An 18,110-nucleotide genomic window follows, 5' to 3' on the forward strand; every position below is an offset into this window, starting at 1 on the left:
TTATGTAGACTGTTTGTTGAAAGGAACGTCTGGTTCCGGTAAGCAATAACAGGAGCTTTATTATCATCATGTGGGCATTTCGTAACATTAATAAACAGCTGATGAATAAAAAAAAAAAAGGCCTGACATTTTTTTAATAAATACTTATTGGTATCAAAGGAATAAATAAAAACAAAGTTTAAGGTTGTGATGCTTTGGATTAATTTCCAACACTGTCGTGTTTTATTCCCTACATACCGTATACATCTCTAAAGCTTTTTTGTTCTACAATCAGGTGTACTCGGAGAACGCAAAACAATACAGCAGCTGCACCGCTCACTGATCATCCTAAGAACTCTGTTTTGGTTTTAATGAGGTTTTTCAGATGTCCATCACAGCTCCGCTTCCATTCAAAATCATGCACATGCCTTCTTCTCTCCACGCACACATTCAGCGTGTAATTGAACGTGCTACATCGTGCACACGGCTATTCGCTAAAGTGCCGTTTTGTTATGCTAATTCCCACGAGAGGACTCGGGGTTTATCTTTTTCATATGCGCACTCTATAAGCATCGTCTCCGTGTTTCTATCCAAACTCCATGGACACACACGTTCCTGTTTGTCTTCCTAATTATTAATCCAGCTAATGAAGACCAAGCCTAATTTTAACTTCAGTAACCAAAAGGCTTCTTTTAATTTAAAAACACAGCGCTGTTTTAAGAATCAAATTCTCATGGGAACCAGTCCCTTCAGTGCACCTCCCTCTAAGCACTTTCTCTGGAATGATGACACTGTTGTATAGATTCTTCTTCCATTCCATACGCTGTGCTTTTATTTTTTTTTCCCCCTGACCCACAGTCAGGAAACGTTCCCGTCAGCACTTTAGACAGACGGCACGTTTAGATCATCGCTGTCATGCTGCATTTTATTTAGCATTATTCACTCCAGAGCCATTTGTACCATTTTGCTCTTTCTCCAGGGAAATCTGTCTTTTTTTTTTTTCTTTTTCTTTTTTTCTTCCCCCACTCACTTTCTTCTTTTATTTTCCTACCATGGCCTGCTATGACAAGTGCACTAATGCTGTGTTTTATATCAGGGAAGATATTCCAGGGTGTAAATATTAGCGGGCGTCTGAGTACAGGATTGGATCTTAAAGCAGTTTGAGGAGATAAGAGAGATAGATAGATAGATAGATAGATAGATAGATAGATAGATAGATAGATAGATAGATAGATAGATAGATAGATAGATAGATAGATAGATGGATGGATGGATGGATGGATGGATGGATGGATGGATGGATAGATAGATAGATAGATAGATACAGGCAGGCAGGCAAACATAGATAGATAGATAGATAGATAGATAGATAGATAGATAGATAGATGGATGGATGGATGGATGGATGGATGGATGGATGGATGGATGGATGGATGGATGGATGGATGGATGGATGGATGGATAGATAGATAGATAGATAGATAGATAGATAGATAGATAGATAGATAGATAGATACAGGCAGGCAGGCAAACATAGATAGATAGATAGATAGATAGATAGATAGATAGATAGATAGATAGATAGATAGATAGATAGATAGATAGATAGATAGGTGAGCTTGTGCCCAGTGTAGCCTTACAATATACCTTAAGAGAAATGTACTTTTTGACATGCTTTTCTGCTCACCATGGATGTAAACGATAATAATAAATCATTTGCCTCATATACTTTACAGCACAGTGAAATTCTTTTCTTCACATATCCCATCTTTGGACATTGGGGTCAGAGCACAGGGTCAGCTATGATACAGCACCCCTAGAGCAGAGAGGGTTAAGGGCCTTGCTCAAGGGCCCAACAGTGGCAACTTGGTGGTGTTGGGGCTTGAACCCCTGATCTTCTGGTCAATGACCCAGAGCCTTAACCACTTGAGCCACCGCCACCACCACTCAGTTGTATAAGCTAGCCTTCCAGACAGTTTGAACATGTCTGGCCATTGTTCTCAGGCCTCTCCCATCAGCAAGCCATTTCCAGCCACAGAACTGACACTCGATGGATGTGTTTTTGCACCATTCAGCGTAAACTCTAGAGATTGTTGCATGTGAAAATCCCAGGAGATCAGCAGTTCCTGAAATACTCAAATCAGACGAAAACTAACAACCGTACCACACACAGAAATGCAGAGATCACATTTTCCGATGTTTGATTTGAGTATCAACTGAAGCTCTTAGCCTGCATCCACATCCAGATTTGACGCTGACATGTGATTAGCAGCGTCTGGGGGAAAAATGAATCAATGAAACTGAATCACACAATTAAATTACATAACACTTAGTGTTCAGCGCTAATGTAGAGTGACGTCTGTTAGACATCAGAGCACTGTGAGATCGGTACAGAGTGCCGTCAGAGTGTGTGTGTGTGTGTGTGTGTGTGTGTGCGTGTGCGTGTGTTAGTACAGAATCATTTCACACTCTACAGGAGTCATAGTGTCACACAGGGAGACTGGGGACTACATTTGATCTGCAAAGTGATAGCAGTCATCGCAGGCTCTCAGAGGTCAATGAGCCGCAGCACACAGGAGCTTTCAGTTCATCTCGGCGCTCCTCATTCAGCCTGAGAGACTAGAGCTGTGTGTGGGCTTAGGAGAAAGAAGGATGAACATGGGTACAGGAAGTGCCAAACAAATCTAGCAAATCCAGTTGGCTTGGTGGAAGCGTTCAAGGAATAGATTGCTCTTGGTTTTTATTTCAGATTATATGTCATCTTTTATCTCATTTCATAATAAAATAATAATAATGAGAAGAAGAAAAAGAATATCATCTCAATTTCTCACAGTAAAACTGTTTGTTTGTTTGTTTGTTAGTGCATCATGAAAGTTTGAACTCATGCACACTTTCTAGATATTTACGAATAAGCAACTATAAGTATCTCAGTCAGCCTATTCAAGAGATTATGTTCTATTGCTCTTAACCATCAAGCATTTTTTTTTCCGGTTTTGCCCTGCAGTATATAACTAAAATCCATTGCCTGATTTATTTGGTTTATATGATTGATTATTTTAGGTTACAAGAACGTTCAGGAACAAATGGTTTCCATCTCACACTGACCCACACACTGTTTTTCTCTCGCAGGTGCTGAAGGGCAGTAAGAAGCTGTGCATGTCCGTGCGCTCCATGGGCCGCATCCCAGGCGGTTATGTCACAAATCACGTGTACACGTGGGTGGACCCTCAGGGCCGCAGTGTGTCTCCTCCTCCAGACTTGCTGGAGCACCGCAGCGCTACCCTGAACAGAAACCAGGGCAAGCAGCGCAGCCACATGCAGCTGCTGCAGGATGGAGACGAGAAGAAGGTGAGGCAGGACGTAAATATCTCAGCATAACGTGGTTCAACTCAGAATAGCCTGTGCAGAAGAGCTGAAGGCAAGAAGCCTTTATCATCATAGCGGAATTTATTTTCCTAGCAGCTGAGGAAGTTGGGGTCAGCTATGATACAGCACCAGGGCCTTGTTCAGTTGCCCAAGCAGTGGAGCTTGGTGGTGCTGGGGCTTGAACCCCGATCCTCTGATTGACAAACCAGAGCTGTCCTGCCTGCTGCTTCTTCCACAAGTATGGGGAAGTATGATTCTTTCCCCACTGGGCTTCTATTACGCTTCTAACTGTGTTGCAGTTCAATTTTGTAACCCTAGGCACAATTATAGCACTCTGGATTTTTAAACATTGCTAAATTAAAAGAGGTAATTACTATTTTACTGGAATTTAAAATGTATGGGAGTAAGTGAATGAGTGAACGAAGATTTCATGAAGATTAACATATACCAGGCATAACATTATGACCACCTGCCTAATATTGTGTTGGTCCCCCTTTTGTCACCCGTCCTGCACTGTGTATTCTGACACCTTTCTATCAGAACCAGCATTAACTTCTTCAGCAGTCTGAGCAACAGTAGCTCGTCTGTTGGATCGGATCACACGGGCCAGCCTTCACTCCCCACGTGCATCAGTGAGCCTTGGCCGCCCATGACCCTGTCACTGGTTCACCACTGTTCCTTCCTTGGACCACTTTTGATTGATACTGACCACCGGGAACACCCCACAAGAGCTGATGCTCTGATTCAGTGGTCTAGCCATCACAGTTTGGCCCTTGACAAAATCTCGCTCAAATCCTTACGCTTGCCCATTTTTCCTGCTTCTAACACATCAACTTTGAGGACAAAATGTTCACTTGCTGCCTAATATATCCCACCCACTAACAGGTGCCATGATGAGGTCAGTGGTTATGCCTGATCGGTGGATATATCAAAAAATTTACTCCTCTTTTTTTTATTTTCAAATCGTTGCTCAAAAGTTTCAGCGTTCTTCAGCATCACCCTAGCAATTATGTAAATGTCTGTTAGGTACCTAGACCAGGAGCTGAAAAAGAAGCACAGATCTATTCTTTTATTGGAAGTGAGTCATTGCTGTTATCTCTGTATAACAATACTCTGCATTGCTAACCACTGATCACAATCTCCCTGACATCTGAGAGCAGCTGCCACATTCTCATTCCTTTAAATCCCGCTTTCTCCACTGTATCAAACAGGAATCTAAGCACTGAGCGCTGTAATAATGAGCAGTGACTAACAGAGAGCACTTCATTCAAGACATAAAACAAATGAGCTGATGTGCGTGAGCTCCGTGCCAGCAGCTGAAGAAAGATAAGCTCTCTGTCTTACACAATGACAAAACCAGTTTGATTCTGTGCACAGAATATCCAGAACGTGTCAAGAGATTATTTAATTCAGACATTTGTTAAATATGTGTGAATTACAAAGCATCGAACTCTGCTCAAGCATACTAGAGCTTACACTGGGTGCTGGCAATCAGCTCCTTATTCTGCTGTTGGGAATTTTAAAAAGCAGACTAGTGTTTTAGATGTATAAGAGGCAAGGCACTAGGGTTTAGGTTTAAAACCTGATCAGAAAATCACTTAATCTTTATCATCTCTGCATAATGTGCCACTGCTTTTATATTCAATGACCAGTTTACTCTGATTATATTATATTATATTATATTATATTATATTATATTATATTATATTATATTATATTATATTATATTATATTATATTATATTATATTATATTATACACCGACCAGGCATAACATTATGACCACCTGCCTAATCTTGTGTTGGTCCCCCCTTTTGCTGCCAGAACAGACATGACTTATCATGCACTGTGTATTCTGTCACCTTTCTATCAGAACCAGCATTAACTTCTTCAGCAATTTGAGCAACAGTAGCTCGTTCTGTTGGATCGGATCACACGGTCCAGCCTTCACTCCCCAGGTCCATCAATGAGCTTTGGCCGCCCATGAGCCTGTTGCCGGTTCACCACTGTTCCTTCCTTGATGAGATAATCAGTGTTATTCACTTCACCGGTCAGTGCTCATATTGTTATGCCTGATCGGTGTATTATATTAGATTAGATTAGAATTAGATTAGATTACATTAGATATGCAATTTCCATCAGATAACATAGCAAATGACCCAATCAGCATATAAGGTTTTGCACAATTGTTTTGAACTGTCTAACATTAACTAACACCTCCTTGAAGCTCCACCACCTTTCCCCTTTTCAGACACATCCTTGATTTCTGTAAATGAATGGAAAGTGTTTCGAGTTCATTGATATACAATAAAATCTAGCAGTGTGTATTTGAATTAAATTCAGTCATGTTACTATATGTGGATTAAGACAGTCACAGAGAAATTCCCTGGAAAATGGGCAATTAAATAAAAAATAAATTAGTAATAATAATTAAATTATTTATAATAATAATAATAATAATAATAATAATAATAATAATAATAATAATAATAATAATCATTATTATTATTATTACTTATTGTTATTATTATTATTATTATTATTATTATTATTATTAATAAAAATATTTAAAAGGCCTATAAGAAAGTGTCTGATCTAACGCCTCAGGATGTTGGTGATGATAATAAGTACCCTGTTTGTTTGTTTTTTATCTTTTGACTAGCACTCAGCATCAGAACATAAATAATGTTCACTATGTGGACATCAGACAACCACTTTGTACAAGGATTCTATAAAAAAAATTAGCTTTTGTGTGCTGTGCATTACTGTACAATCACTGGTCATGGTCAATCACTGCACAATCACTGGTCAGTTGCCTCTGCCAGCAAGCAGTTACCGATTGCACACCTGATAATATGACTACACTCACATACTCTCCTTAAACCTAAAATGCTGGAAATGTTGGTGCTGTTGTACTTTACTACAATTCATAGACAATTAAAAAACTGGAAATCTTTCTGGTCAAAATTGGCTTTTTATATATATATATAAAATATATATATAAAAGACTCGGGGTTAGGGTTCGTCTGTCTCCTAAATTTGACTTTCTGAAGTTTTTTGCCCCTTCCTGTTTCTCACTATCCATTAGGGTGCCAGAATCTGCAAAATATTATTTTACAGGGAGTTTTATGACTTTTCCGTGAGGCTGTAAATCTTTCAACGGATGGAAATCGCCCAAACAGCTTCTGAGACCGTGGGTGCATTAGAGCAGAGGAAAAGAGTCTGTTGTAGCGCTCCGACTCCACTCGCACTCTCTTTCCACACACTGATTGATCATCCTGATTGCACAGCAATATATAAGGTAATTGTGAGAGCTTCTCCCAGTCCGCATCAAAAATTCCAATCATTATGAAGGGCCATTTTGGAAGTCGAAAGTATTTCGCTTAACACAGTGAGGACATTATGGCATTATGTACGCAATGCAACCGATGTGCCAAACTGACCTTTCAGGGAGGACTCGCGCTAACCTTTACTGGAGTGCTAGTGGTTGCTGGTCTTGTTTAAAGTCAGAGTGTGCTTGACGGTGAGTGTTACAGGTCTCGGGGAGTTCACTACTGCTTAATATTAAGGGCTATATTTAGAATTGGTTGGTTTGTCTGTCATGGTTCACGTGTAAGGTTAGTGCTTGTGTGTTGCACTGCCATCACAAGGGACATTGCTAGTGCAATTCCAATGACATCTATTAGGGGGGAAAATGTCAAAATAATCTGAGAAATAAGTCATAACAGCAAGAGCTGAGCAAGAGAGCAAGGCGTTCTATTTTTGCAACAATTTTCCAGCAACTTTCAGTGTCATATTAATAAGAAATCCAATGTAGTGAAGACAGCAAACACTGGACTCGGAGTTCCACAGTATGAAATTGAGGGCTTGCGACTAAATCAAGGTCATGAAATTGTAATGTGCGTGTGTGCACTTTTTTCCTGCTATTTTGAGTTCTCAGACTAATAAAGCACATCCTTGTTTTGGTTCATTACAGTCCTTTTCTCACTACAAACTTGCCAACGGTTTAATGAATACATTTACTAAGCAGTCATCTTCTACACTTACAGCACCCTTTACAAAGATAGAGTACTGATTTCATTGTAATAATTAACATGCCATGTAAAATCCAGTGCCTGGGAGAAGTATCGTCTCTAACCATTGAATTAAAACAGAGTCTTTTTTCCGAGCTCTTAGTGCACGCATGGCTTCTCGCGTTGATTTAATGCAGGCGATGTTTCCAGTCTTCAACGGTTTGAGTGAGCCTGTGCCTTGTTTGAAAGGAGTTAAGGATCTGCATCTACTGTAGGTTCGGTGCTTTCTGAGATGCTTTTCAGCTCACCGTGTTTGTTATGTTTGTTAGAGTGGTTATGTGAGTAATCTCCTGTCTGCTCAAGCCAGTCACTCGGTCCATTCCTCCTTTCGTCCTTCATCAAGACATTATTGTCTGTAGAGCCACCAGATACAGTTGCATCTTTCAGTGTAAACCCTAGACACTGCTTTGCATGAAAATTCCAGAAGAGCAGCAGTTTCTGAAATTCTCAAACAAATTCAGTTTTGTTACCAAAAGTCATTGAGAACATGTTTTTCCCCCATTCTGTTGTTTGATGTAAACGTTACCTGAAGCTCTTGACCTCTGTTTGCATGCATTAATGCATTATGCTGCTGCCACAAGATTGGCCAATTGTGTAATTGCATCAGTGAGCATGTGTACAAGCTTCCTGTGATTGTATATATTATATTATATTACTATATAATGTCATATTTGTGTATTCTAATACTGACATTGCATTCCACAGAATATTATGTGTATCACAGTACTCAATGCATGAATTTCAGTGTAACATTTCCTGGTAAAAACGAGTGTAAACTGGCCATGATACTAGATGAGAGGGCAAAGATTAAATATCTATCAATAGCTATATGATGATACAGGGTCAAACTGGCAGATAGACAGCTGTGTTTTCTGTAAGTATGCTGGATTCATACCACATTCACAATACTGATATGGTGCACAAAAAAATATTTAACACCTTATGTTGATGCTTTTAAATCTTCGTAAGCCAGGGGCTTAGCCCTGCTTTATTGTTGCTTAATTATTAAGTTAATTCCTACATCTAAATGATTTCTGCAGCGTTGTTATTAATTCTTCTTTGCACAGTTACCGTACAGCTTTAAAAAGGGAAAGCAAGCTATTTGAGAGTAAACACCGCTAGACTGGATAAGCATGGAGCTGTTTGTCTGTCACTATTTATAGGAGCTGCTATTTGTCAGCGCAAGTGTTCCCCCATTCGACTATTCACCGAATACGGAGAGTTATTCTACACTTTCTTTTTTTAAAGCAGTCCTAATAATGTTTGACCTTGTCTGATTTAGTGAAGCGCTACCGGACTCGTGAGTTATTTTTGTTTGACTGAACAGCAGGACTTTTGGAAAGTGCTTGAGTAATAACTGTAATGTTTGGGCTCTTGACTGCAGGTCGAGTGTAAGTCAAGAGTTTGTCCTGCATGTTGGCAAAGAGTTTATTGAACATCAGCTCACATAACAATGGCTGGCAATACCAAATATGGTGCTACTCGTAGATCTGGAAGTTTTATTGTGCATATAGATCAGCTGTATCATTGTTTCTCACACACACAAATAGAACACGGTTCACAATATAGTAAAGTACACTGATATGCGTTTCAGTGAGATTTAAAAAGTAATAGCACCTTAAAATAGAATGTCGGGTGGCTAATAGGTGGAAAGCTGCAAACCTTTCTTTGGTGCTTAATAACAGGAGGCTTTTTGTTCTTCATTTTGCTTCTAGTTCAAAAATCTTTAAACCTGATCTGGAGCAAAGCCCGTCACGCATTCTGAGCTGGAACAGTAATTAGGAGCGTTTTAGAAAACAGTAAATAAATCAGACACCCAGTCCAGTGATGCTAAAACACAAGCTCTTTTGTTTTCAGCTCTTATAGAAGGCATTATGATCATATTACCATCTACTGATTATCCCAAAACATTGGCAAACTGAGGTCCAGTGCTAAGGAGGAAATAGCTATTTTGATGATTTCATCAGTACAAGCATTGAATCAATATTATACCAAGCTTCCCCACCTTGCTATTTATCGATCTCATAGCCTGCTGTTGTTGTGGTTTGATTTCTGCCTCCAGTGTGTGTTCCCTGTGCATTGGTGGTTTACTCCTGGTACTTCGGTTTCCTTCCCCGGTCCATAGACATGCTTTGTAGGCTGACTGCCATCTCTGAATTGTATTTAGTGTGAGTGTGTGTGTGTGATTGTGATGGGTTGGCACACCTGTCCAGTGTGTCCCGTGTGCCTTGGGAGAGACTCCATGGTTCCCCATGATCCTGTATAGCATGAGTGCTACATCAAACAGATGGAAGGAAGTGTAAACGTTTAGCACCTAGCTGGAGGTGCTGCAGAGAAACAGAGACACTTTTGATCCATGCTGTTCACTACAACTTGTGCTTTCACTTAGTAAGCGACGCTTACTGTTACGGCTAGTCATATAGCCGTAAAGTATTCCACATGCACCGCCATTTATTTACTAACTGTAGCTGCATGTTGTAAGTTATGTGGAGCTCAAAGAATCACAATTACATACGCAACTAGGCAATTGCTAGATAAACTCGGTAAGTAGTGGGTTATCATGATCACTAGAATTATGCATCTGTTATTACTGTCAACATCACTGAAGTTTCTAAGCATCTCATAATGCATTATTAATGTTGTTTTGCATTTTCTGTAAACAGGCTCTGTATTTTTTGCATATTTCAAACCCTTTTTAAGTAGGTAAGGATTTGTAAACTTTAACAAATTTCTGTCTGTCCTTTAGATACTTTATTTATTCTTACAGGAAAATGCTGTAAATATTCATGTGAAGTTAAAACCACTAATTTATCCACAATCCAAACTGGTAAAGATCACAGGCTGCTCATCGATGGCCATTAAACCACAACAAGAGTCGACCTTTCATTACAACAGCAAGAAAATTCCAGAGCCTCTACAGCGATGGCTGTCTATAAAGACATATCTTACCTTTAACGTATCATCTGGAGGAGGTGATAATGGAGACGCAGCTACAGTACCATAAGAAGAACCATTTCATTCTCAATCAGCCAGGTTGCAGTCATAAATATACAATCAGATTTTTTCTCACATCTGAGGTTATTTGCTAGAAAAGTGCTCGAAGCTCTTTAAGGCTTCCATTTTCTACGCTCAGACAGTTAACATTGACATAAATGAAGTCTGACAGTGTTCTTACCTCTGAATTTAGTAAAAGATAAAGGTGTTTTTTTTTGTGTGTGTGTGTGTGGGTGTGGGTGTATAAAATTCACATACACATACACTGACCAGACATAACATTATGGCCACCTGCCTAATATTGTGTTCCCCATGTTGCTGCTAAAACTGCCCTGACCCATCATGCACTGTGTATTCTGACACCTTTCTATCAGAACCAGCATTAACTTCTTCAGCAATTTGAGCAACAGTAGCTCGTCTGTTGGATCGGATCACACGGTCCAGCCTTTGCTCCCCATGTGCATCAATGAGCCTTGGCCGCCCATGACCCTGTCGCCGGTTCACCACTGTTCCTTCCTTGGACCACTTTTGATAGATTCTGACCACTGCAGACCGGGAACACCCCACAAGAGCTGCAGTTTTGGAGATGCTCTGATCCAGTCGTCTAGCCATCACAATTTGGCTCAAATCCGCAAACTCGCTCAAATCCTTACGCTTGTCCATTTTTCCTGCTTCTAACACATCAACTTTGAGGAGAAAATGTTCGCATGCTGCCTAATATATCCCACCCACTAACAGGTGCCATGATGAGGAGATAATCAGTGTTATTCACTTCATCTCTCACTGCTCATGCCTAATCGGTATATTTAAGGATCTTTTCAAAATAATTACAAGCAATATATGTGATCTTTGTGTTTTTGTGTATCTATAAGCAATGTGCTTTTCTGTCCCAGGTGAATCTGGTGCTGGATGACGGACGTTCTCTGGGTCTAATGATCCGCGGTGGAGCAGAATACGCTCTGGGGATCTACATCACCGGAGTGGACAGAGGTTCTGCAGCAGAGTGTGGAGGGCTGAAGGTAAAGCCTCACCGAATCCACCATAGAAAAAAAATCCAGCGCCGAGTTTCATACAAGTTCTCACCTGCACACCTTTCATGTTTCTGATGTCTCTCAGCATTATATTTCACCATATATTCTCAGTATCTCTCATTTCTGTCACTGCCTCCCACCTTCAATCGAGCTTTCATTTTCTCTCTCCCTAACTTGCAACCTTGCCATTTCTTTTCTCTGTTTGATCCAATCTTACGTTGATGTGCGCATCTCTGTCAAGCCTCTGTGATAAAGCTAACACGTTGTGCGGTTACAGGCTGTTTGTGTACCTTGGGTGTGTGTGCAGACCTAAACAGGTGTCTAGCTGGTGTCACGATCTCATCAGTCAGCTTCAATGTCCTTGTGAGCCCCTCACACACACTGCAGGTTGATTCACAATTCAGCCTGGCACTATGCAACCACATGTCACAGTTACACTCATTTTTAGGGCCGACTGGTTTTTAGATTTATTTGCCACCCCCATTTGTTTTTAAAGTGCCAATTTGTAATTCTTCAAGTCCTCTGCTCCCTGAAAGATGAGCTGCAGTTGCACAGAAAAACGTTGATAAGTCCTTGGCATTCTCTTCAACAGACTCCACCTGCTGTGTATAAATAATGTGTGTGTGTGTGTGTTGGATGAGGGGGTGAGGCATAGCCTGAGAAAACACATGGATAGATTTTGGCTTTTCTCATCTAGAGATTTCTCGTGCATCACTCTCAATCAGAAGATAAGTTTTAAAAATCTCAAAATCAAGATTTCACACATCCTACTTCTACATTTATAACCATACTTAAAGAGACAACATTACTGCCACCTTTTACAGAATTATTACGCTAACACTGGGAGATCAGCTCATAGTCTGAGTATCAGAGGCATCCACGTCTATCTCGGAGGTAAAATTCACTCCTCTACTCTCCGTTCCCGCTAACACTGATGGGGAAAACATTCCCGATTGACTCACTCACTTCTGTTCTGCTGTTTTTAATGTCTTTTCATTAAGCCGTTTAAACATTTGTACAAAGCGCGCTCCTCTGTTTTGATGAGGATGTGATAGAAGGAGCATCGCCGATGTTTTGACAGGTATCTGAACCAATCAGGATTATGACAGATTCTCAATGGCATTGTGGATATGTATATGTAGTGGCATATAAAGCATGGAGAAACGCGAGCGTGAACAGACGATTGACTGCATTGCAGTGTCGTGTCACGGATATCTGAAATTATACCATTTATACTGATGTAGAAACTTCACATTCACTTACACAGTGCATCTTTTAAACTTTCTCTCCTGTTCGTTTTGGTGTATGTGTCCCTGCCATGAGTGTGTGCACTGCCTCTGAGTAACAATGCTGTGTAATTTACTCAGACAACCTGCCTTTATTCCATTTTCACAGCACATTGCTTCTCCATTTGGTGCTTTGATTCGAGATGAATCTCATCATTACACAGGGTCATGGAAATTTCAAGCTTGTGGAGGAATGGGTGTTTTCTTTTTGAGGCAGACGTTTAGATTTAAACGATCAGAAGATCAGGCTGTGTGTTTTATTAGTGCTCCTGGAATGAATCCATTTAAAGCCTAGTGAGAGAGAGAGAGAGAGAGAGATGAATGACGAGAGCTGTAGAGGTTTGTCTTGGGGTAGGGGACCTTGTATTGTCTGATAACTACAAACATCATAGCTCACACACCTGCGAGAAGATTAAACTCACGGAGTTTTTATATAATTGGCACTATGTTTGTGTTCAGAGGAGCACACAAAACACGATTACTTAGGAACTGATTATGTTTGTACTATGACAAATCAAATCAAAGCAATGAAAAGATCGATAGCTTTAAGAAACAGAATGGATATTATTGTACGGATTTAAATAGCGTTCATTAAATTAATTAATTAATTAGTGTTAAGAGATATATACTGTATGTATATATAAGGCATAACATTATGACTACCTGCGTAATATTGTGTTGGTCCCCCTCAGCTCCTCTGTTGGATCAGGCCACACAGGCCAGCCTTCGCTCCTCACGTGCGTCAATGAGCCTTGGCCACCCATGACCCTGTCGCCGGTTCACCACTGTTCCTTCCTTGGACTACTTTTGATAGATACTGACCACTGCAGACCCCCACAAGAGCTGCAGTTTTGGAGATGCTCTGATCCAGTCGTCTAGCCATCACAATTCGGCCCTTGTCAACTCGCTCAAATCCTTACGCTTGTCCATTTTTCCTGCTTCTAACACATCAACTCTGAGGACAAAATGTTCACTTGCTGCCTAATATATCCCATCCACTAACAGGTGCCATGATGATCATCAGTGTTATTCACTTCACCTGTCACTGCTCATAATGTTATGCCTGATCGGTGTGTGTATATATATATATATATATATATATATATATATATATATTTTTTTTTTTTTCCCTTTTGAGAACTACTGGTGTAAGGGACACCAAAAATGAAAGCCTGTTCTTTTTAAGGTAACTAGAATATGGATTTGTACACTAAAGGGTGAAATGATGATCTTCAAGTGAACTTGAGTGTATTTCACTCTATGGGTAAAAGTGATCCACTCCAGGGAATGTTTATCTTATAAATTGTCCTCTCGTCATATTGTCCATATTTTCACATTTTACAGTGTCTGGGAAAGGCACATTGCTTTATTGTAATATGCTGATCAGACCGACTGTCTTCTGGATAAATCATTTGAAGGAAGAAAAGAAGCAAGATGAATAAAAATGTAATTATAAAAATTCTTTATAGGTAAAAAGTGAGTTTTAAATGAAATGATTCATCATCTGGGCTGCTCATAATTTATTATATTGGGGGGAAAAAAACATAATTCAGCTAAACATTAATGAGGACATTAGGAAGGGTATGCTGGCTTTATACAGCCATATCGCAAACAGCAGACGTCCACAGTTTGGAGGGAATTTGTATGAAAACAAACCTATAACTGATTCTTGGGACAGACTCTACTAAAAGTAGGCCAAGTGTACAAAATGACTGATGGATAAATCCCTACAAACACATGGAGTACTGTTAGAAAAAGAAGCAAATGCAACTAGATTTGTGCAATTTTTCTACAATCTACAATTTTATCAGAAGTCCCAACCCCTATACCACAGCTTGTTTGGTAATACAGTAATACAGTCATCCTACTGCTTTGTGCCTTGCTTGTTTTTGCCTTCCATTTTTTGATAATGATGTACAGAATGATGATCTTTAGATGAGTCTAGGTTTAAATACTTCGATTTTTGGCTCAGGTAGGTTGCTCTACAGCCAGGAATAATCACTGGTGTATTTAATCAGCTCTAGGTAGGTGAAACAAAATGAATCATTTTCAGTGAATTTTCAGATTGAAGGGAGAAAACTCAATCTGATTGCTTCTGTAATTATATATTTTTTTCCTCTGCAACTGACACCCAAAATTCCAAAAAGGCATTTACACAACCAGACGGGCATAATCTTCATTCACAACAACAAGAAATCCATCACAGAAGCCCTTCGGTGATCACTAGCTGAAAGCATGGATGCAGTCTTATCCGCATGCCTTATTGTATTAGTATTAGCTCTAATGCTTTTGGGTGTGGTTCTACAGCTGAGCCTTGAGATGGAGAAATGATGGATAAGGGATAAATAGGGGAAAGGGTGAGGCTTGGACAGCATGGACCCTGGCCATGACAGATCTGGAAATGAGCAAGCAAACTCCTGATCCAGGACACTTGACATTTTGAGTGATGGCGTTGGTGCGGCAGAAGCAGGCAAGTCTTTACACACGCATTTGTATCAGCAGAATAGAAAGAAAGGCTCTCCATTTCACACTGGCTCTCCCAGCCATCAGAGAGTGGTATATACAGGCGACTTTATATGGCATATCCAGTCAGATCATATAATATCTGTAATATTTGATCATACGGATTTGGCAACATATAGCTAGATTTATCTGCGAATATTTTAGCCTTTAATCTATTAGACAGAGAACCAATAAACTTTACTGGGGCGACCCAGAAATAGCACCTGTTGTGTTTTCTATGCCGAGGTAATAAGAATCTGTCAAATTGATTATTTTCACTGCACCAGAATCAGGGATCAAGCTGAAGGCGATGAAGATGATGATGATGGTGTACAAATGATGGCGCTGTCTCCATTTTACTCATCTGGGATGGCTGTGATGGATGGATTTAATCCCATCTCCTCAATAAAGATTATGACCATTGTTCTCCACAGGCCACACCGGTGTTTGTTTCAATGCGTTATCTGTCCTCCTCTTTTATTTTCAGCCTTCGTTCCTGGAGGAAAAGACAAGAAATGTACGGCTGTAAAATGCCAGAGGTCTTAATAGCTAATGCCTCCCATAGACTGTTAATGAGATGTAATAATGAGGTCACACAGTGGGAGCTCGCTTGGATCATTGGAGTTGGGATGCACATTGTTTCTCGTACACGATCAAATAGCAAAATGCACACCAGGGCAGAATGTTGGTCAGACACACTTTCCGTTAACATCACATTCAAAACAAGTTGTTTTCCTTTTATACCACAGTGAACTGCAAATGTTTTGCCAACATCTGCACATGTTTGTGTTGAATGGACTCAGTCAAGGGTCTATGAGTTCATGCATGTACTCTAAGAGTGTCTATGGGAATCATTAGACTTTCAGAGTGTCTATGGGAGTGGGAAAGTACTGTTAAAGTGTTTGTGGGATAAGGTGGTTGCACTGGGAGTGTCTGTGGGAGTGGACAGGTGTAGACCAAATGTCTTTGGGAGTGGACAGTTGTAGTCAGAGTGTCTGTGAGAGTGGACAGGTGTGGTCAGAGTGTATGTGGGAGTGGACAGGTGTAGTCAGAGTGTCTGTGGGAATAGACAGGTGATCTAAGAATGCCTGTGGGAATGGACAGGTGTAGTCAGCGTGTCTGTGGGAGTGGACAGGTGCTGTCAGAGTGTATGTGGGAATGGACAGGTGATCTAAGAGTGTCTGTGGGAATGGACAGGTGTAGTCAGAGTGTCTGTGGGAGTGGACAGGTGCTGTCAGAGTGTATGTGGGGGTGGACAGGTGATGTCTGTGGGAATGGACAGGTGTATTCAGAGTGTCTGTGGGAGTGGACAGGTGATCTGAGAATGTCTGTGGGAATGGACAGGTGTATTCAGAGTGTCTGTGGGAATGGACAGGTGATCTGAGAATGTCTGTGGGAATGGACAGGTGTATTCAGAGTGTCTGTGGGAGTGGACAGGTGTATTCAGAGTGTCTGTGGGAGTGGACAGGTGATCTGAGAATGTCTGTGGGAATGGACACATGTAGTCAGAGTGTCTGTGGGAGTGGACAGGTGATCTGAGAATGTCTGTGGGAATGGACAGGTGTATTCAGAGTGTCTGTGGGAGTGGACAGGTGTATTCAGAGTGTCTGTGGGAGTGGACAGGTGATCTGAGAATGTCTGTGGGAATGGACACATGTAGTCAGAGTGTCTGTGGGAGTGGACAGGTGATCTGAGAATGTCTGTGGGAATGGACAGGTGATCTACGAATGTCTGTGGGAATGGAGCGGTGTAGTCAGCGTGTCTGGGGGAGTGGGAGTGTCTGCAGAAGTGGGTGGTGGCTGTCCACCAGTGTGATTGCTGGAATGGATTAACACTGGAATTAAGACAACAGCACAGCTCTAACTTGTGTCTTCAAAACACTCTGCTTTTGCCCTCTAACATTATATATTGTGTATCCTTTCTATATAAAGCAACACTGCCAGATTTTACCATTAAACCACTGGAAGGATCAAGTTCAATAACTTTGTTAAATGGAGAACGGGTTATACACCAAGGCATTTTTCATTGTGCGACTGTAAAGCATTTTAATGGAAGAGGCTCATAATTCACAATGTTCAAATTACTAAAGCTGTTGTTAAAAAAAGAAAAGAGCCTATTTAAGCTTTCATTCATTCTGCTGAGAAATTAGATTACACTGAAGCTCAGCTCAGATGATACTGTGATCTGCATACTGAAATTGTAGGAGTGCATCTGTCGGTGTATTTAACGTCCCAGGATCCAGTCATGTTATGTTTATAGTCCATGGGCCACACAGGAAATAAGTGTTACACAGATTGCATCCTGGTGGGAACATATTTTTGACAATTTGCATGCTATGGCAGTATAGTCCTTCTTTAGTAAAAAATGAAGCCGCATTTGTCATCGCACTTTCAATGGACTGTCACCAACATCTCGACGTTATCCCTTAGCACTTTTCCAACTAACATCCAAGGCGTAAGAGGACTGAGCTGATTTCTTTCTGACAGATGAAATGGGATGGGATGGAAATGGCAGATTTTTTTGGGGTTCAGAGAAAAGGTTTTTAATGCTACATGCCTCTCACCACCCTCCTTCCACCCCCACCCCGCTCTGTATCACATATATATGTAGGCCAGTGTCCTGTATAATCATTTAGGACACAGTTCATGTGACAGGACTAACAAGCAGTCCTGGTTTATATATGAAGGTATAGCCTGGACAGCCAGAAGAGTTCAAACCTAATTAAAACATGATAACATTCCTGTTTGCATTCTTGCATTCTCCACTTCTAAAGAATTCACTTTCGCTTTTCAGAATTTGTCCGTAGCTTACTTCCCATGGGTCCAACTATGTGTATGCTTTTTTCTAGTCACGTTCACATCCAGGCAATCCGTCGAACGA

General features: G+C 40.6%; 1 protein-coding gene across 4 annotated transcripts in view; it reads left to right on the forward strand.

The window, feature by feature from the left end:
* The window catches only part of whrna (whirlin a), a 107,086-nt gene that overhangs the window by 44,052 nt on the left and 44,924 nt on the right, over positions 1–18,110 (forward strand). For all 4 annotated transcript variants that reach the window (XR_009207286.1, XM_058416471.1, XM_058416473.1 and 1 more), the window contains exons 2-3: positions 3,109–3,327; positions 11,305–11,430. Coding sequence is in view for 3 of the 4 variants with exons in the window: in XM_058416471.1 (XP_058272454.1) it covers positions 3,109–3,327; positions 11,305–11,430 (345 nt within the window). In the remaining variant the exon portion in view is untranslated. The remainder of the gene's footprint in view (positions 1–3,108; positions 3,328–11,304; positions 11,431–18,110) is intronic.

Source organism: Hemibagrus wyckioides, linkage group LG18 (genome assembly GCF_019097595.1).
Source record: "Hemibagrus wyckioides isolate EC202008001 linkage group LG18, SWU_Hwy_1.0, whole genome shotgun sequence".
NCBI classification, from domain to species: Eukaryota; Metazoa; Chordata; class Actinopteri; order Siluriformes; family Bagridae; genus Hemibagrus; species Hemibagrus wyckioides.